General features: G+C 40.0%; 1 protein-coding gene across 7 annotated transcripts in view; it reads left to right on the top strand.

Moving 5' to 3' along the window:
• The window catches only part of Ntrk2 (neurotrophic receptor tyrosine kinase 2), a 355,622-nt gene that overhangs the window by 281,759 nt on the left and 53,023 nt on the right, over positions 1 to 20,840 (top strand). For all 7 annotated transcript variants that reach the window (XM_078047396.1, XM_040285611.2, XM_040285612.2 and 4 more), the window contains 2 exons: positions 829 to 1,001; positions 7,430 to 7,664. In XM_078047396.1, the coding sequence (XP_077903522.1) occupies positions 829 to 1,001; positions 7,430 to 7,664 (408 nt within the window). The remainder of the gene's footprint in view (positions 1 to 828; positions 1,002 to 7,429; positions 7,665 to 20,840) is intronic.

The raw sequence follows: 20,840 nt of genomic DNA, 5'->3' as shown, positions 1-20,840 counted from the left end.
TCTTATCTCCCTATTCATCCATAAGTACAAAAGGTCAGGATCAGGGTTAGTGTCTTCCTGATGCCCCTATAGCCCTGGCTTAGTGGTGGCTCATGACAAGGCTCAGCACATTTATATGACATCAACAAATTCCAGATTTATTAGGGTGCTGTGGTGTTGGGGTAGTTTGAGCAGAGATCCAAAGGCATCTGAACCAGGTTGGCATGCTTCTGAGTTTCTTCATTTTGGCAGTATTACCAGTCTTGCATATCACTGAGTGGGGACATTTTTTGAGCTGGTGATGTGTGTGAGCACAGGGTGGAGACAGCTTTGGAGTGTCACATAAATTAAAACTGATTCTTGTTGAAACTGGAAGATAGGTCTATGAAGGCTCATTGTATCCTTCTTCCGACTGAACATTTTCATAATGTAAAATATTTTAAAGATTACTTTAGCAGAGGTGAGCTGCAAACAGCATCAAAGAAAGCTCAACAGGCCAAGAGGGAAGAGAAGCCCAGGAATCACTGGGCCCAGAACAGGGTTAAAAAGCATGAAGACTGTAAAGTGACTCCTGTCTGTAACTTAATGAAGAAACTTCTGTGAAAATGCTTTATAAGCTGTAAAGCTCTACATACCCATGAAGGATTATTCTTCAGTTATTAATAATAAACATTATTTCTTCAGGAATTAGGCTGTTTTTCAATCTTTTGTGTAATAAAGGAGATAAATGTTCTTCTAGAATTCTTAGGACCCACTGATATAATTCCTTCTTGCAGCAAGCAACCTTCTCTTTGATGTCCTTGGTTTAACAGGTGTTGGTTTTCTCCTGTCTCTGCCTCTCCTCCTCAGACTCTGAAGGATGCCAGCGACAATGCACGCAAGGACTTCCATCGCGAGGCTGAGCTGCTGACCAACCTCCAACATGAGCACATTGTTAAGTTCTATGGCGTCTGTGTGGAGGGTGACCCACTCATCATGGTCTTTGAGTACATGAAGCATGGGGACCTCAACAAGTTCCTTAGGTACAGTAAGGAGTGGAGGGGAAGGTGGGCTTGAAGAGGGAATAGGACTTCCCAGCTCAGGCAATTTGTAGCAGAAGATGTGGTGTTCCTGGGAAGGGTGAAGGGATCTTTCTTTGGAACAGTCTTTTCTGATAACCACAGCAACACATGCCAGAGAAAGGAATTGGAGAAAAAAAGGCAATGATATTATTATTTTTATTTTTCTTAAATCAACTAATTCTATATAATGTTGCTAATGATTCAATTTGATGTAACTTGCATATATTGAGCATATTATGATACATGACATGTGCACTGGAGATGGATCTTAGTGGGAATATATGAGTTGCCAGGTGCATAAGAGAATAATATTATTTAAGGCCAAGGAACAATAAGAACTAAGGTACCAAGGTGCCACCATGAAAGGTGTGGTCAAGTGAGAACAAAGAGTATGGGGTTACCCGACTATGGAATGAACCTGGGGAGATAAAGTAGAAAAATAGCTGGAGCATGTTCTTTGGACTTTATTCAGAGGACATGAAGACCTACTAGGTCAGTAGTTCAGTGGATCTACAGTGGAAGAAACAGAATCCAAAGAGCCAAATCTTATAAACAAAAGAGATAGGATGACATTTGGTGAAACCATTGAAGCTTTGGGATCATGGTTATTGCAAAGACTCCAAGAATGAAAACATGGACAAGTTCAACTTGACGGACTTTGTGGTAAGCAGGGTCACAAAAGAAATCAAGGCAAGGAAGGGAAAAGTGGATGTAAAGGGGAGTCATTGGGTTATTAAATAGAATTGGGGTCATTTGGATTTCTAGCATTGTCCTGGGGTTTTAGTTCACTTAGGGCTTCTCAAGAAGTTCCTTTCCTCCGGCAATGGGAGGAGGAGGCACAAGAAAGGAGACAGCTCAGAATGAGCAGAATCTGATGCAAGGAAAGGTAAATTGTTTGGAAAAGCAAAATTAACTCACAAAATATGAGGGATTCTAAGAGTTACCTGAGGAGACATAATGGCAAGAAAATATGAGCAGAGATTTTGGCCTTCAGACAGAGCTGAGGTTGAATTTGAACTCTAGTTGTTATTAATTGAGTAACCTCCTGGCTGTTCTGATGAGAATATTGAACTGGCCAGGGAGTCATGAGAAGGGAACTAGAAACTTTTTATCCTAGGAGCAAACACAAAGTGTTCAATAAGCACACAGATGCTTGATTCTGCTAGTAGCAATTTCTACCAGTAACCTGGCTGCCTCAGAGACGTCACAGGAGGAGATGAGTTTGATATGATGGAGGAAGTTGGTGGCTACTCTGGAAGGATTCATTGAGAGCATTCTCATTTTGTATCTGCCTTGAAAGAGAAGTAATGCATGATGTCTGATACCCACTGGTCAAGGAAACCAAGTAATATCTTTATTTGAATTAATCAGGGGCACAAATAGAGGTACTACATACAAGATAATGAACCTGAAGAGTCTGAAGTCCTGATAATAACAGGAGACTTATATTCTCCTTCCTTTTCTGTATCAGCTGCTATTGGCCCACAAGTGGGATTTTGGTCTACTTGGCTCAGTGACCTCTGTTCCTGGGGGTTTTGAGTTAGATTTCTAAGTCTGTCCTGGCTCTAACATCCTATTCATGCTATTTCCTTTCAAATTTGGCTGGCTCTCATTTCTGACAGAGTAGTTAGTGTACTGCCTGACTACTATATCTTGATATCTAGATAGCATAACTTAAGAGAAACAGGAAAGGTGTTAGAGGCAAACTGACCACTTGCCCTTTTTGGCCTGATTCCTTACCTGTAAAATGGGTATAATATGTATCTCAAGTACAAGTATGGGAACTCTTGTGAAGAAAGGTAATCAACAATGGTTTTCCCCATAACTCTTCATCTCTGCTACATTTTCCTCTTTATTTTGGTTCAGGGGTCCTAGAGAGTGACACCTTTTGTGTGATGGCAGTGCCTATATCTCTCTGCCCTCCTCCTATTTCCCATGGTATTGCAGAGGGCTTTGCAAAGAAATCAGCCCCAGTTAGCTTCACACATTCGCTAGAAGATTCAGACATGGTGCAGTTTAAGTAATCAGTCAATCATTGTGAGAACAGTAGAAGGGGGAGTGTGTACTGCTGTTTTTAGAAATGTCATCACATGATTGGTGCCGTCTGGATCATTTTTATCATCTCTAGCCTCATGGCTACACATACAATTTAGTTCTCCTTGGCTGGGATGGATCCCCATTCTCTGCTTTTCCTCTGATTGTGTGGGTGAGGGAATGCTGGATAAGATTAGGAGCACATAGTTAATTCTAGGTATTCAGAAACAATCCTAATGCATTATCCTATATCAACAATATTTTTTTGCAGGTGATAAGCATGGGATGATGGTTGCTTTTGCATGTTGTTTTATCAGATCTAGTAAAAAGAGGAAAAGAAGCTGAATTTGGTTGGAGTCTAGCTGTTTGTCCCTAGGAGAAAGGTTTACACCAGGCCTCAGGCTACTTTCTTAATCCAGTCTGCTGCTTTCCCAAAACTCTAGCATAACAGATCCAAATGTACTCACCTGGATGCAATTAAATGCCTCTATGTGCTCAGATTGTGCGCGTGTGTGTGTGTGTGTGTGTGTGTGTGTGTGTGTGTGTGTAGTGGGGGAGAGAAAAGGGGTGAGAGGGAGAGGGACAGGGAGAGAGAGACAGAGAGAAAGGGGAGAGAGAGAGAGATGTAATTTAATTCTCTCACTTTGTAGCTCTTTCAACCACACCCTGGTCTCCTTCCTGCCTTCCAAAGAGGAAGGCACTAGGTTTTCCCTTGGCATCCTGTACAGGGCGTGGAGGAATTGGAAACCTACCCTGCTTAATTTCAGAATCTGCCAGGCTCTATAAACAAGAGGTCTGCCATGCCAAGAATCAAGTTCTCAGGTGCAGTAATGCACTGCTAGTACAGGCTGTCCTCTTTCTGGGAGGATACCTGATGTGTATATATATATATATATTCCCTGAGTGTCCCTGACATTGACTGATAAAAACAGATGTCTTCTTGTATAACTCCACCTCTTTTATTAATGTAAAAGCATATATTGAGCCACCCCTATCCTAGGTTGGGTGGAAAAAGAGGAGGGAACTACAATTGCTGATTTCAAGAATTTTACAATGTTTCCTTTTAGAATCTGTCCAGAGTTCCCCTCTAGTGAGAGGAAAGATATTTTCCAAGCAGTAGTGGCTGATATTTATTAAACCTTTCCAAGCATGTTTTAGCTTGCATAAACCCAGTAAGCTATTTGAATTATCATTTCCATATTACAGTTGAAGCAACTGAGTCACATAGATAGCAGGTGACAGAACTGGGACTCAAACCCATGACCGCTGACTGCAAAGCCTATAGTCTTAACCACTATGCAACTCTTCCTGCTGAAGTAGCTGTGAAAAAAATTCAGAAGGAGATGGTTAACAGGTAGAGGGATGCATTTGCATAGGAGGAATGACTGCTAATGTTCCATAGCCAGTAGGGTAAAGATGGTTGCAAACAATTAATTGTATATTTCAAAATAGCTAGGAGAGAATATTTTGAAACTTCCCCCAACACAAAGAAATGATGTTTAAGAGAAGTATATGCCAACTGTTCTGATCTAATAATTCATTATGCATTGTATACATTCACTGAAATATCATCCTGTAACTCATAGATTTATTTGATTATTATGTCAATTAAATTTTTAAAATTTTAAAAATTAAAAAAAATTACTTTAATTAAAAAAAAATTCAGAAGGAAAGAAATGTGCTGTGGAATTCCAGAGCCAGTGCAAGATGGTGAATTTCTAGCTACAACCCACATTGGTAACAAGATGAGGAAGGTTGAGCAGCCTCTTGATCAGGCCCTAAAAACCTGCTACTTGCCCCCCAGGCCATGGTTCGAGGAGTGTAATTTCACCTCTTAAGGACTGTTCTCCTGGCAGAAGTAAAATACATTTCTATTTCCAAGAACTGTAGGAGAATCTGGGGAGCAACAGCAGAGTTTGCTGTGCCTACTTTATTTAGGCTTATCTTAAGAATTGTTCAGAAGATTCGCCTGCCTTTCTTTTTAGAGCAGAACTTTCTGCTTAAAGAAAGCATCCAGAGGCTTCTACCAATAAAAAGCACTTGGTTCACACACCCAGAAGCAAACAGGAGAAATGACTTAACAATGCAGGAGCCTCACACATGGACATGCCAACTCACGTGCAATTGCTAGTGTGAAATGCACACAGGTGGCTTCTGTACTGCCTTCGGGAAGACCCTTCCTCTGCTCTGGGGTCTTTACTTCTGACAGATACTTAGAGCAGTAGAACAGTTCACTTTTCTGGGACTGAAATAAGGATGTGGGCAATCCAAAATTATTTTAATCTTTGAATTAAAATTATGAAGCTTACATCCTGGCCCAGATATTTGGAAGGTTTATTTCAGATCTACCTTTATTATGTGCATCCCCACATCTTTCTCCTGGTGTTGAGTCCTTAAAAATTAATTAAGTAAAATTGAGGAAGAGACGTGAAAATAGTCTCACTTTCCCCTGCTCCCTTAAGGATTAGACTTGATTAACCATTAATGAGGTGAAAAGGGCCAGCCCTTTGGTATCCTAAAGAGGAAAAACGTGTGCTTTCATATCACCTCTTCATATTGTTTTTTAGAGATAATTTTGTTTTTGGAAAGCCTTCTTTCTCTCTGGCTTTGCTATGAAAGTTCATGAAACATTATCAAGCAAAGTCTTCATGCTTCCTCCCATCAATAGCCTTAGAAATGTGCAGTTAGTATCAATAGTTTAGGGAATAAGGAAACAGTCCCAGAAACATATGTAACAATCCTGAGGTCACACAGATAATGTATTAGGACTGGATTCAGATTCAGTTCTGATACTCAGTTTGGCCTCTGTACTAAGGAAAGCCCCAAACATTCCCTGTGTTCCTCAGTGTAACAAGAGGTAGTTGGGGGTTCTGGTTTGAGAAGAGAAATCCAGGGAGCTCTTGCCTCGAGAATGGTTAAATCCAAGTATTTAGAGACAGAAGGGACCAAAGAGATAATACAGAACAATTTCCCTTTGTATTTTTGATTAATAAGGAAATTGAAGATTGGAGAAGTCAATAGATGTCTTAAGATCATGGTGCTAGATACCAGAAGGCCTGGGAGACTCCCTCAACCCCTTGTCTAGTACTTGCTTCCCGAGAATGAAAGATCTGGTGACAACACACTTTGGAAGGGTGAACCATTGTGTGCTGGAGCCATGATGGAAGGCTGAGGACATGCCTGTGGCTAGAGCAGTTCATGGGTAAGAAGCAGGGCAAAATGTGAGGCTGCTTTTTTGTGGATAATTCTGTCTTTCTCATTTGCAAATACTAATATAGTTCTTGAACCCTGCAGATAATATGACATCATCCACTTTTAAATTTATTTAAAGTTCTGTATTTATTTTAAATATTTAAAAATGTCTTGAAGGAGAACTTCCCCTCCCTTATTTTCTTCTGCAAGGGAGAAGGCCTTGGACCATGCTTTGGCCAGGCCCCGCAGCAAACAATACCTTTATATCTTGCCCTGCAGCGCCCCCTCAGGCCATCGAGGCAGTGATGTCTGTTTTGGAGGCTTAGTGCTAGATCCGGATCTGCAACTGCCATTGCTAAGGGCAGCACCCTAAGCCTGACTCTCTTCTCCATGAGGCATATGCCAATATTAATATGCCCTCATTCATCATATACCTAGGAAGGGTATATAAGATAGAAGAAAAAGAAGGTTAAAAATACCATAACTCTACCCCACCTCCATAGAATAAAGAATCAAACTTTCCCCAGTGAGAGAAAAATCTGTGTTGTGATTCAGAAGAGTTATCTTATGTGTTGATCAGTAGGTGTGTTTGTCCAGAAGTCCAGAGGAGGGTGGGCAAAAGGAAATGGTAATTTTCACTGGGAATGAGTGTCCATGTTGAGTACTCTGGGACTCTACTGAGCTAGGCATGAAGTTGAGGGCAGCTTGAGAGTATAGCAGATGGACTGAAGGAGACCACCAGCTGTGCAACTCTGGTGCTGGTGGGAAAACTCTGGAGGGATCAGTTTCTGGAGGTGCTGCAGCAGCTGGCTCAGTGGAGAGGGATGGGAATCTCACTGGGGTGTTATGACCACATCTAGAGAACAGTCTCTCCCCAGTGTTTTGTGTTGCTTGGGTTACCTTCTGCTTCTCTGAGTCAGAAGCTCTGCCTAATGCCTTTTCTGGAGCCCCTAAAATATAAACCTGTATGTGTATTGTCGTGTGGGAGGGAACCCATGTGGCCCTGGGAATTCACATTCTTGGGGGAAATGAAGCATTCTGGATGGGAAGGGAAGCATCTTAGTCTCTTCTTTGTGCTAAGTCAGGCAGCCTCTTTAGGCATAGGCAGTTGAGGCAGAACAAAGAGCTGAGGCTGCACCTGTGCCTTCCTTGTCTTTCCCCAGGGCACATGGACCTGATGCAGTGCTGATGGCAGAAGGCAACCCGCCTACGGAGCTGACACAGTCACAGATGCTGCACATTGCCCAGCAGATCGCGGCAGGCATGGTCTACCTGGCATCCCAGCACTTCGTGCACCGAGACCTGGCCACCCGGAACTGCCTCGTCGGGGAGAACCTGCTGGTGAAAATCGGGGATTTTGGGATGTCCCGGGATGTGTACAGCACTGACTACTACAGGGTGAGTGGCTGTGCAGGCACAGGATCTTTCTTTTGCAGAGGATCCCCTGTTGTGTTGGGTTGCCATAACAAAACGTGCTAGGACGAAGGGACTTTGACAACAAAAGTTTGTTTCTCACAGTTCTGGAGGCCCAAGGTCAAGGTGGTAGCAGGTCTGACTTCTGCTGAGGCCTCTTTCCTGAACTTGCCACTGGTTACCTTCTTGCTGTGTCCTAGTGTGATTTTTATTTTTATTATTATTTTTTTAATGTTCACAGTTCTCTATGTAGCTCTTATATCCAGATCTCCTTTTCTTATAAGGCCATCTGTCACATCGAATTAAGGCCCTCCCTAATGGTTTCGTTTTCACCTAATCACCTCTTTAAACTCTTATTTCCAAATACAGTGACATTTTGGAGTATTGGTGGTAAGGTCTTCAACATAAGAATTCTGGGATAACACAGTTTAGCTCTTGACATCCCTCCTATTCTTTTCATGGCTTTCCAGAGCAGTGTGTAACATCTCCAAGAGTTTTCAACTTGAAAATTTCCAGAGGAACATAAGGATGTGGGGTATTCCTGGAGGTCATGAGATTGAAGGATTTGGGGAGTTAGGTTTGAGTCTGTGAAATTATGCCTGGAGCCTTTGTTCTAGGTTTGAACTAAGAAAAAAACCGGTTCACATCAACTATCACAGCGGGGTGGAGTTATAGAATCTGCTGATTATTAGAACTGACCCCCAGAATATGATGTATTATTTAACTGAAGTGGTAGAACTTGGGTATGAGCCATCAAAGTCATAATAATTAGAATGAAGGTTTGAGGTCAATGTTCTACTATCCCAACACCCAGTTTGTTTTCTCATTTGTGTTGCTTGACTTTCAAGGAAAGAGGAAGGAAATCAGAAGTCAAGAAATACTGTGCTGGATGTATATAGCCTAAGAGGATAAGACACAGAACTTGACTTTCTTAATAGGTTGGGGTTGGTAAAGATTATGCCTTGTTCTTCCCATGGTTGCTTATTTTTGAGAAGGCACCTTCTTAGTTTCTTTTCTATACTACTACCTGTATATAGCATTAATGATCTCCAATGCCTCTGTACTTTAGCAGAACCAACTTTGCCACAATTAGTTTAAGAAAATGAATGCATTGCTTTGCTGCATGTTCTTTGGTAGATTGTTTTTGGTGTTTCTTCCTTTGCCACCTTAATAAGCATTGCTCACATTTTATGTGGCAACAAGGGATAGAGATTAAATTAAAAGGATTCTCTTGGTTATATCATAGGCACAGTCTTCACCAGAGTTCAAAATGGAGCTTGAAAGCACCTGTCTTGAGTCTAGAAATGACTAGTTCATTCCCAATATGTAAAACATGAAAGATATTTTACCTACCAATAGATGCATCTTGGTGAGAGGTGGGTTTGGAGTGTTTCTTAGTCTCAGAAGGCAAAGAAACACATGGATGCAAGGCTGAGGAAAAGCTTTGCTGACCTTTATGCATATCTAAGGCAGAAACAACAGCTTTTTCTTTCCAATAAGTTAATAATGGTTTCAAAGTAAGTGCTCAGTAAATGTTTGAACCTGATTTTTACCAAATCAATAAAGATGCACTTTATCTCCAAAGTCAAGATTGAACTATGTGGAATTTCTAGAAAAATATCTCAGAAAATCTCAACAATATAATTCAAAAATAGGCAAAGAATTTTTTTATTAGTTGCTCATGATAATACAATGATCTTGACATGTCATACATTTGAATCAAATGAGGTATAATTTCTCATTTTTCCAAGTGTACAGATTGCAGAATCACATTGGTTATATGGCCAAGTATATACATACGTGTATATAAATACATGTCTATTTTATTCTGCTGCCCTTCCTATCCCCCTTCCCGTCCCCTCCTCTCCCATCACCTCTCTCTACCCAATCAAATGTGACACATGTCTCTCTTTTTTTTCCTCCCTCACATTATCATACATGTATTTTGTATAACGATGAGGGTCTTCTTCCATCTTCCGTGCAATTCCCCTTCTCCCTCCCATTCCCTCCACCTCTCTTCCCTATTTAGAGGTAATCTTCTTCTCATGCTCTTCCTCCATACTCAATTTTGAGTCACCCCCCTATATCAGAGAAGACATTCAGCATTTGTTTTTTAGGGATTGGCTAACTTCACTTAGCATAATCTGCTCTAATGCCATCCATTTCCCTGCAAATGCCATGATCTTGTTATAAAGAATTTGAATATATGTTTCTCCACAAAGAGATCCAAATGTCCAATTAGCACATGTAAAAGTGCTCAATATCATTAGTTATTAAGGAAATGCAAAGAAAAACTATAATGAGCTATCACTTTACACCCACTGGGATGATTTGGTGAGAAGACAGACAGTAATAAGTATTGATGAGAACGTGGAGAAATTGAAATTCTCATGTTTCTGGTAGGAATGTAAAATGGTTCAGCTACTTTGGAAAACAGTTTGGTTGTTCCTCAAAGTGTTCAACATGGAGTCACCATAGAACTCAGTATTATTCTACTCCTAGGTGCATACCCAATAGAATTGAAATTGTATGTTCACACCAAAGCTCTTCTAAAGAGTGGAAACAATTTAAGAATCCATTAATGAATTAATGGCAAGCCATACAATAAAATATTATTCATCAATACAAAGGAGTGAATTACTGATTCATGCTACAGCATGGATAAACTTTAACAACATTATGCTAGGTGAAAGAAACCACACACAAAAAGACACTTATTGGGGGCAGGATTGCAGCTCAGTGGTAGAGCACTTGCCTAGCATGTGTGAGGCACTGGGTTCAATCCTCAGCACCACATAATAAATAAGTAAATAAATAAAGGTATTGTGTTCATCTACAACTAAAAAAAAAGATACTTATTGTGTGATTCCATTTATGTGAAATATCCACAACAAGAAAATACATGGGAGCAGGAAGTTGATTCATATTCCAGGGGCTAGAGGGAAGGGAGATTGAGGAGTGACTGCCACTGGTTGTGATAAAAAATGTTCTAGAATTAGTGGTGACAGTTGCACAGTTTTGTGAGTATGCTAAGGGGAAAAAAACTGCATTGTTCCCTTTTAAAAGGTAACTATGGTATGTGAGTCTTATCTCAAATATAAAGAAAACCAATCCTGAAAAGAAAAATACTAGTGAAATATTGGTCATCATTGTGAACATAAAGAGTTAATCTTGATCATCTGCACACTATAAAAACATTGGTATTTGTTATCTACCATATTTTATTATCTTTTGTTGAAAAGAAAACCCTCCATATATGTGACAAGATCCTGAAGTACCTCCTGTTGAGCTGATAGGAGGAAATAATGATCCGCAGCTCCTTTATTTGTTAAACACTCCAGTCATTAAAAAATGAGCTTCAGATGTCATGTTAATTTCCATCTCCCTGCTCCATAGTCTTTACTAAGTTGTACTTGCAGAGTTTGCAGGTCTGTGTTTGTTTGCCAGGCTTCCATGGGCCTCTGTTTCAGGCGGTGGGGGGCAGGAGAGGGAAGGAAGTGGAGGGTAGATGGGAGATCCAACAATGGATAGCCCGCCCCCAAGAAAACAAAGAAATTTTGAATTTTATTTTGACTTTTCTAAAATTTTGAAATGATGGTCCACCCTTTGGTTTTGTAGAAGTATTTACAGAAATATTTTTGCTTATTGAAAAAGTATATAGGGGGTGGGCATTCTGTTGAGTTTGTTAAACAAACAAGCAGAAGGTGCTGCTTGGGTTTGCAGAACTTCAGTGTGTCTGTGGTGGCTCTGTCCCAGAGCACACTTGCTTTCACATGAGTTTTCCCCCTCTTGGATCATTTATGTGCCTCGTGGCACTCCATCCCCATGATGGTGTGTCTTTATCTTCTCTGTCACCATAGCTAGGGTCACATGCTGTCCTTAAGGTTCAGGTATCTTATTGGACACACCTTAAGTAAGGTTTCTCTTCCTCATTTTCTTCTTATCCTCTCCAACAGCCTGTACCAAATGCCAAAGTGAGTAACTGTAGCTGACATGGGCTGTCACCGCGGTGCTCAAAATCCTTTCTGCCACAGTAATGAGAGAAGGTTTTGTGTTGACCTCTGCCCTCCATACAGAAGGATCAGGAATGGAGCAGACTAGAAGTAGCATATTCCTTAGCTTTACGGAAAAACTGATCCCTGTAGAAGCCTAAGACTTCTTCTCACAGTGGCTTGTGAGCAGCCATGTAGGGTAGCCAAGACACTGAGCAATCCAGGAGGGAGGGGCTGGTGGCAGCTGTTCTTCCATCATGAGGGAGCTGGCAGCACCAGGAAATGGAGGCCACAAGGCTTCCACCCAGTTGCAGCTGAGCTAATTATACCCTACCAATGCAGGGAGAAATCGGAACACTGCATTTGCATTGAAACCAGCCCGACATGGCGGGTCCAAAATTACTCTAGCATTTATATTCTTTGAATTGTTTTAATTAGCGGCTCTGCAGTACCAGTCTTCTATTTTGTGTTTTATTTCTTCCTTCCACTGGCAAAACCTGACATTTAGGAAACATCTGAACCAGATTTTTTGTCACATTGTGCCTGTTAGAGACCCAGGATCTCACTCTACTTGGTCATTTCTGTGCCACCATGGATCCATTGAAAATTTTTAATGTGCCCTTTGATAGTTTTCACTGTTTCGGTCTAAAATGAATGTGATGTGCTGTTAAGTGGACAGCTCCAAGTATCTGAAACCCTAGCTTTTAAGTCTTGCTCTCCCCTGGGCATTAGCTTCATGTTGAAATGATAAGAAATCCTATCCTTTAATTCATCTTCCACTTAAGAAGAAAAGAAAACCAAGCAGAACAAGTAAGTTGATTTAGGATAGACATTTAAAGAAGCAAATGAATATAACTTGGCTAAGCAAGACCCCTGGGCAGAATCTGAAAGTGTTAAAATGATATCAAACAAAAAAGTCCAAAAAATCATTGTTAGTTGCTGAATACCACTTTATCATCTCATCTGTGGAGAGAAAACAGAATGTATTGTACTAAAACCCAGCTAATATAGCAAACAGCCAATGAACCTATTTGAACTCAAGCACTTTTGCCTTACTCTGCCCACTCTGGAGCAGGCTGATGAATTAGAAAATAAGTTCCTGATCACAGAAAGGAGGAGAAGGTTTGGATAATTTAAGACTAGACAAGAAGATTAAAAAATAATGAAGAGTTAACTATCATACCTTGTCTTTAAAAAGAATTTGTTTATTTTAAGGAATATTTTATGTAATGTGAACATTTTAGATAGATAGGTAGGTAGACAGATGGATGCATTCCAAAAATGTTTTTTAGTGTCTCGTGTAATGTTCCAATGCTATTCCCTCATGAAGAGCAGCATAAGAGGAAATTATAGTTTTGCCTTCTCTCTCACTTCCTACAAACTGAGCAATTGCTCACAAATATGTGATCTCTCAATATTTCATACAAACAGGCATTGCAGCATAGAGCTACAATCTCTTGCATCATGGAAACTGGTTCATATCTATGTCTTTCTTGCTAGTATGAGAGAAAATAGAGGACAATCTTACATGTTTTTGTATCTGCACAAACTGACACAGTGCATGGCACATACTAGGTGGTCAATAAATGATTGTTGAATAAGACACCCCACTAGGTAAACACTCTCTAAGTGTGTTCTTTTTAGCCCCATAGATGAATACAGAAAATAATCAGATTTGCATTTGAGTTGGTCTTTGAGGCTAGGAGCACTGACTTCAGGAAGTAAAGCTAGGGATTTAGAGATATCCTAATTTCAGACAATTTCTTTGCAGTAAAGACCCCAGGGCTAAAATTTGCTTCCAATAAATTCCATAGTAGGAAAACTTCCTCAGTATGTGTCTAGAACACTTGAAACCAGACATAGTGTTCATTTTAAGGGACAAGTCAATCTCTTCCTTTGTGTCATTAACTCTCATTTGCATGTATTTCCTTATTTTCTCTGCCACTATATAATACTTACAGAGTGGCTCTTAACATCCACATGAACAATTACAGACCTTTCTGTTTGGGCTCTTTTGATTAAAGTGACTTCAGGAACATAAAAGGTTGTTTATTTTATGAAATCATCTTCAATCTATGCTTCTATCAACACTTAGAACATAGTTCAGAGGAACCTGTCTGCCAAGGAGAAATCAGAACATTGAGTTCAGACTAATTCTATATTAAACTGGATTTGCATAAATTGTTTCAAGATTCTAAATTGGTTTAATTTGTATTCATGCTTTCCTAAGAACCTTTTACATATGCTTTGGAGTTGCAATGGGAATATGAGTCCTCTCATTCATTCACTTTTTCAACACATATTTATGAAACAACTACTATGTGTTAGATGCTATGGTACACACAAAGGCATCCAGATAAATACTATGTGGGCTCTTCTTGGACCTTTCAGTATAATGAGATATATTCACAGGGACACAACATTTGATCTGGTATTTAAGATTGTATAAATTCCAAATTGTTTTATTGGCAAGAAGGCCCTACAGCAGGAAGGAGAGGGAAAGCATATAAAGAAACACATAAAGACATCATGGTGTATAGTCAAGGAATGGGAACTGGAACTCTTTTGCCATGCATTTGAGGCTATTTAAGTTATTATCAGATTTCAAAAGGGCCTGTTGGCTATGCCAAAGACTTTCAGCTTCATCCTTTTGGCAGCAGAGAGCCAATGAAAATTTTATACTAGGAAGTGACATACCATATTAGATTCTGATATGCCATGTGAGTAGACAGACCCTCCCAACCAAGGCCCAAATTGTCACCCCAGAACCTATTTGATTTGCTTAGAGCCGCATCTTTCCAAATGGGTCCATGAGCTGTCAATGACTATGCTTCAATAAATGAGGTCCATAGTCATTATAGAGTCTTTCCTCTCTTACTATCCCTTGTGACCTTTCGACAGGGCTACAGAAAGTTGCGAAGCCAGCAATGAAAAAGCCTGGATGTATATTGTCCAGTCTCTCCTCCCACCCATTTCCCAATTGGTAAAGAATGTTAGAGGGGTAAATCGTTTTTGTTTGTTGTTTTCTTTGTTGGTTTGGTTTGGTTTTTTGTTTGTTGTTCTCTTGTTTGTTTGTGGTCTTCTGAGTCTTTTATTCCTGAAACCACTAGCCCATCAATTTGACACAGTTGTGCTACTCTCAGAAATTAAGTCTGCTTGTAATTGCACTCAGAATAAAGGTAGGAAAGAGTGAGCATCACCCAGTGGCTTGAACCTTCAAAAGGATTTAGATGCCTCAGAGTCCTGAGAAGACCCATCAGCAGGTTCTTTCTCTCCCTGAACCCCATTTTTGAAGGAGTCAGACCCCAGTTTTCTCATGCCTGTGACATTCTGTGCTCTTGCATCACTCATTTCAGAGCTAGCAACATAACATTGGGATGTAAAAGAAACAGCATCAGATTTGGAGCCTGAAGACAAAGGCTGAAGTCTCTGATTTCCTTTTTCTATCTTTATGATCAGTTAGGAATGCATTTCGCTAAAGGTAGAGATATGCTACGAACGAATGGTGTGGTTGTTTTAGCATGTGACAGGAAGTTCTCAGATGGGATGTTTCTGGTTGGTTCAGAGGCTTCTAATTTCGGAGGTTTGGGCTGAACTGGTGCCTTCTTTGGTCTTTCCCTCCTGGCTGCAAGATGGCTGCAGCATCCTCAAACATCAAAACTACAATCAGAGGAGGCAGAGGCAAGTAGCTGCAGGAAACAAATATATTCTCCCTGCACACATTATTTGTCCCATCAGGAAATAATCTTTGCTAGAACATCCCTGTTTAAAGACTTCTTTTATTCTTTATTTTCTAGAGTTGGGTTAGTACTAATGGCTGAGTTCACTTGCCAGAGATCTGTGGTTTCTTACTAAAAACCTAGACAAAACCGGGGATCAATTACTAGGAAAAAGGAAATGTATGGTTTGGGGGTGAGGAAGAAGATGATCTGCCACACTCACCTTATGCACCCACCATGACAACCTTCTTTATTTTCAATAAGTTCTTACCTTCAAAATGTTTTGAAAACAACCAATTGAAGTGACATATAATTATTGGTTAAAATAAAAAAGTACTGGAATTTCTTAGAAATCTTTAGTCCTTTACATGTAATGCTTTTTCCCCCGGCTTTTTAAAAGATCCTCTCTTTATTACTAGTCTTAAACAATTTGATTATGATGTGCTTGGCTACTGTATCATTCATATTTCTTGTGTTTGGGTTCATTGGATTTCTTGACTTCATGGGCTTTACACTTTTCATCAGTTTAGAAAAAAATTTGAACATTTCCTCTATTCCTCCCACCAAGGGGCTGATTTCACTTACATTAGGCACTTGGGGCTGTCACATGGCTCGCTGAGCTCTTTTCATATTTTTGGATTGTTTTTTCTCTGTTTCATCTCTGAAAGTTCCTATTGTTATATGGTCAATTTCAGTAACCTTTTCTTTTATAATGTCCAATTTTATTTTATTGCCATTCAGCATATTTTTCATTTCACCCTTTGTAGTTTTTATTTCTAGAAATACAATGTAATTGTTATATCCATCATGCCTAGAGTTAACTATTTGGGGGTGGGGGTACTGGGATTGAACTCAGGCACTCGAACACTAAGCCACATCCCCAGCCCTATTTTGTATTTTATTTAAAGTCAGGGTCTCCCTGAGTTGCTTAGTGCCTCGCTTTAGCTGAGGCTGGTTTTGAACTCGAGATCCTCCTGTCTCAGCCTCCCAAGCCACTGGGATTACAGGCATGTGCCATCATGTCTGGCTATAGTTAACTTTTTAAACATATGGAATATAGTTATAATAAATATTTCAGCATATTTGCCTTTAATTCTAGTATCTGTATCAGTTCTCGATCAATTTCACTTGAATTTTATTCCCATTATTCCATCATTAATTTTCATTCTATTCCATCACATTTTCTATTCCTTTGTATACCTGGTAGTTTTAGATTGGGTGCCAGGCATTGTGGTTTTAACTTATTGAATGCTTTCATATTCCTATAAAATATTTTGGAGGTTTGTTTTGGAATGTCATATTGCATAGAAACAATTTGATGCTTTTGATATTGCTATTGAGATTTATTAGGCAGGACCAAAGCAATGATGACTTTAAGGCTATTAATTCCCCACCACTGGAACAAGATACTCCTGTGTACTCTACTCCACATGCCATGAATCATGACCTCTCTGCTGTGCTTCATGGGAATGAGCTGTATTCTTGGCCCTGTGTGAGCACTGGACATTGTTTCCTTGGGTCATTTGGGTAGTTCTTCCCCCAGCCATGGATAGTGTCTTCACATACATGCACAAATCAGCATTCAGTTCAAAGCACCCTCTGCCAATCGTCAGAGGTCTCTTTGTGTGCAGCTCTCCTCTCTGGTATTCTATCCTTTTACCTCTAGTCACCTTGATCTCCCTCGTCTCTCAGCTCTATCTTCTCAATTTAGGGAGCTTCTTGAGATTCTCCTGGATCCCCCCAGCTCTGTCTTTCTCAGTGAATTAATATTGGGCAATCACCTGACTTACCAAATTTACTTCTTATCTCTTAGGGATCACTATCCTTTATCTAGTATCACGAAAATAATTTGTATCTTAAGCTAGTTTGGGGCTGTTTCAGGTAAGAAAGTAAATCTCTTCTCTGTTACTTCATCTTTCCTAGAAGCAGAATCAGTTGCCATCTCTCCTGGTGATGAATATGTCCTTCAAAAATCTATCTGTGAGCCACTTATAATCTGCAGTAAAGAAAAACAAGTTCTTTCATCTCTTTAAAATAGCTACTTCCTGTGAAGTTTTTTCCTCCTTTTAATTAAATAACTTACATTTACATAATACTTCTTCCACAATTAAAGTTTTCCTGCCTACACAAGATTATTACTTAAGTAGGAGAGTAGATTTTTCTCCATCTCTAGTGAGTATTGAGCAAGAGGAAATTATCTTAGCCTACTTGTTAACTCAGAGAGATTCCTAGGCTCAAAATGTGAATTGGTGTGAGAAGGCATTGAGGAAAATATGTGTGGGCAGAATATTAATAATACTCTGTACTTTTTACATTTTCCAAGTCTTTGCCTGTGGTCAGGGTTGAGACACCTTGGATAGAGGTGACTAGATTAATCCAAGATGGTATTGCACATATAGTTTTCAGCTGTGCCTTACCAATACCTACATACTGAAGAAGATGTGTTCTGCTCCCTAAAAAAAAAAAAAAAAAAAATCACACATCTCCCAGAGAGAAGATATCTCATAAATGAAACATTCTGACACTAGGCAGCGTAATACTTGTGAAGAGTAGAGATAAATTGATTTGGTGGAAAAATGAGATGAAATCTGGAAAGTGAATGGAAAAAAATGGATTTGGCCTGGGTCAGTAGCAGGTAGGGGTATTGTTAATCTTAAAGACTGCATATGACTGAAGTTATAGTCAGGACAACATGACTTGATCATCATGTTTCTTTGGCAGACTGCATATGTTCTCATTTTAAACTCCAAATGCCTCACATAGTGCTTCCTATATTTTTACTGATCATGGTGATTTCCTAAAAGGAGCTTCCAAAAAAGGTTATATCATATTCTTGTTGGAAGTCTTTCAAGGAAAAATGTGACTGGTCCAATGTCCTGGATTTTCAGGATTGAAATCATTCCTCATGTAAGTCATGTGATTGCCCAAGCTTATGTCATTGAGAGAGGCAGAGAAGGGACCCAGGAGTATCCCAAGAAGCTTCCCAAGTTGAGGAGATAGAGCTGAGAGACTAGGAAGATCAAGGTGGCTAGAGGTAAAAGGACAAAATACTACAGAAGAGAGAGCTGCACACAAAGAAACTTCTGAAGATCTGCAGAGAGTGCCCCTTGAGTATTAAGGTGCATTCATATACCCATGAGAATCATATTCCTAAGAGATTATTACAACAACCTAGCCTAATATTAGATACTCATGGTGACATCATAAACACCCAAATTTAGCCTTCTGCAGAACTGCCACAGATCCCCTTGTTGAACTTCCTATTGGTGATCATGAGAACTTAGTATAGGCATCTAAATAGCCTGTGGAGTTCTATTTTCCTAGTAAAACAAATTCTAAGTTGAGCTCTATTAAGAGAATTGTGAAATAAAGTTGTTTATGAGATCAGACCATGAGAAAACTTCTCAAATGCTTCCTATGCTAATGGAGGCACAGCAATATTACCTTAGCTGGTCTGTGGACTTCTGCACTACACAGGCTCCCAAGCTTTACCATACATCTGAATACCTTGTACCTTGGGGTGCTTTTTCTTTTGTTGAAAAATCTTGATTCCTGGAACTTTCCTTGGATATACTGACTTAGCATCTCAGGGAAGTTGTGAGGGGATGAGAATTGGGAATTTATATTTTGAAGAAGCTTCTTAGGCAATGCTGATGTGTAGTCAAATGAAAGAACCATTATATTAGTCCTGTTCAGGAACATTTTACAGAAAATAACTAAGGACATTATGTGGTCTTATCACTGCTAAGATTTAAATGGTAAATTTACAACCAGTTATAATTATCAAGCTTAAAAATAGGATAGGTGCTGTTGTTAAAAATTCTCTCAAACATGATCTTTCATTTTTCTGATGGAAATGGCATTATCATAATTAATGGATTTTTTAGGACTTCCAAAGGGAAAGGACTTTCAAATTATAATCACTTGCATTCATTCACTTGTATCCTGTGCTCTTTACCATCAGAGACCAGATTCATTGACCTGTGCTTTTTCCAAATGAGCCAAGATCTATTTCTCATGATCAGCTGGTAAATATGATGTTATTTGAGGGGCTTCTCTTCATCCTGAGAGGTGACGTTGGCTCATGCTCCAGGTGAGTATTGTCTAAGACATCATGAGGAGAGAAAGACACAGAATAAACAGCAGGTTGAAAGTGATGCAACTTATCTCTGAAGGAGCCAACATCAGAGCAGCAGCCCCTCCTGCCAGGAGCCAGAGCTCCCTGCCGCACGGTCTAGGCAGACCCCTGCTGGCCTTCTCTGTCACTACAGGGTTGTACATTTGAGTGGGTGACTGGTGGGGGCCTTGCACAGGAAAAGCAAGAAAAGGCTTGTGAAGAGTGAAACAGCTTGTCAAGGTATGCTTGTGGGTGTCTGTATTGAAGTGTCACAGTATGAAGGCTTTTTATTAGCAGCTATTTTAGAATCCTAGCATTGAAGTGGGACAGTTTCTTCCCTTACATGGCATTTCCAGGCGGGCTTCCTCCCTCACAGCTCTACGACAGCATCAGCCTTCTCATAAGGGGGTGGAGAACATGACGCTGGGATCCTCTGACGGTGGAGCCCAGTTATGTGGCCCACGCCCTCAGCCCTGGAGATAATTCTGTTCATTCACATGTTGCTGATGACAGGGATACGGCAGCGGAGGCTGAGGAGAACTGGAGAATTCTGCCTCGCCTTTGCACACAGGAAACTTCTGGGTTTTTCAAAGGATGTGGAAGGGCTGATGCCCATGTTAAAGAGATAGAGGGAGCTTTTCCTTAAAGGTAGAATTATAGGATGAGTGAAGTCTATATCAGTATTGATTCTTGTAGCTTAAATCTAGCAAGTGCTTAAATTCTTCTCAGCTCTCTTTGGGCAAGTGGTGAATTTCTGGAAAACTCATTACACTTTATTGTAGGAAACAGTTGTGACCTGAGAAGACTCCTGATAATTCTTTTCAGAGTTAATGTTGGGTCTGGTAAGGAAAGCTAACATGTCAGACCTCCTTTTCTATTTCATTTGGACTTATAACCATCTCAACTAGCTTTTAAGAGTAAAGATAGAGAAAATAATATTCAGAGAGATGATGTCACATTCCTGAGGTGCTGTGGCTTATTCCTGAGGCACAGCTAGCAAGTAATCAGCTCTTCTCCAAAATAGATAGATAGATAGATAGATAGATAGATAGATAGATAGATAGATAGTCAGTCCAGGCTCCTCCCCTTCCAAAACCTTTCTGATGCTTTCAGCATGGACCTAACTCCTTTTATCTTCTCTTTGGGAGGTGGGAAAAGGTTGCCTTGTATATTCTCAGAGCTCTACCCTTCGTGACCATAACAGATCTATCTGGGACCGTGGCTGAAGGCTGAGCGTTCAGAACAAGGCCATAAATTTCTGTGCATTGGGGAAAGATATGAGATGCTTTAAATTTCAGAACCACCGCCTTTTAGGTTGGGAAGGGGCTTCAGA

The sequence above is a fragment of the Ictidomys tridecemlineatus genome, chromosome 4, assembly GCF_052094955.1.
Source record: "Ictidomys tridecemlineatus isolate mIctTri1 chromosome 4, mIctTri1.hap1, whole genome shotgun sequence".
Taxonomy (NCBI): domain Eukaryota; kingdom Metazoa; phylum Chordata; class Mammalia; order Rodentia; family Sciuridae; genus Ictidomys; species Ictidomys tridecemlineatus.
The sequence above is the reverse complement of the archived record's forward strand: the minus strand, read 5'-3'. Positions and strand labels throughout refer to the sequence as shown.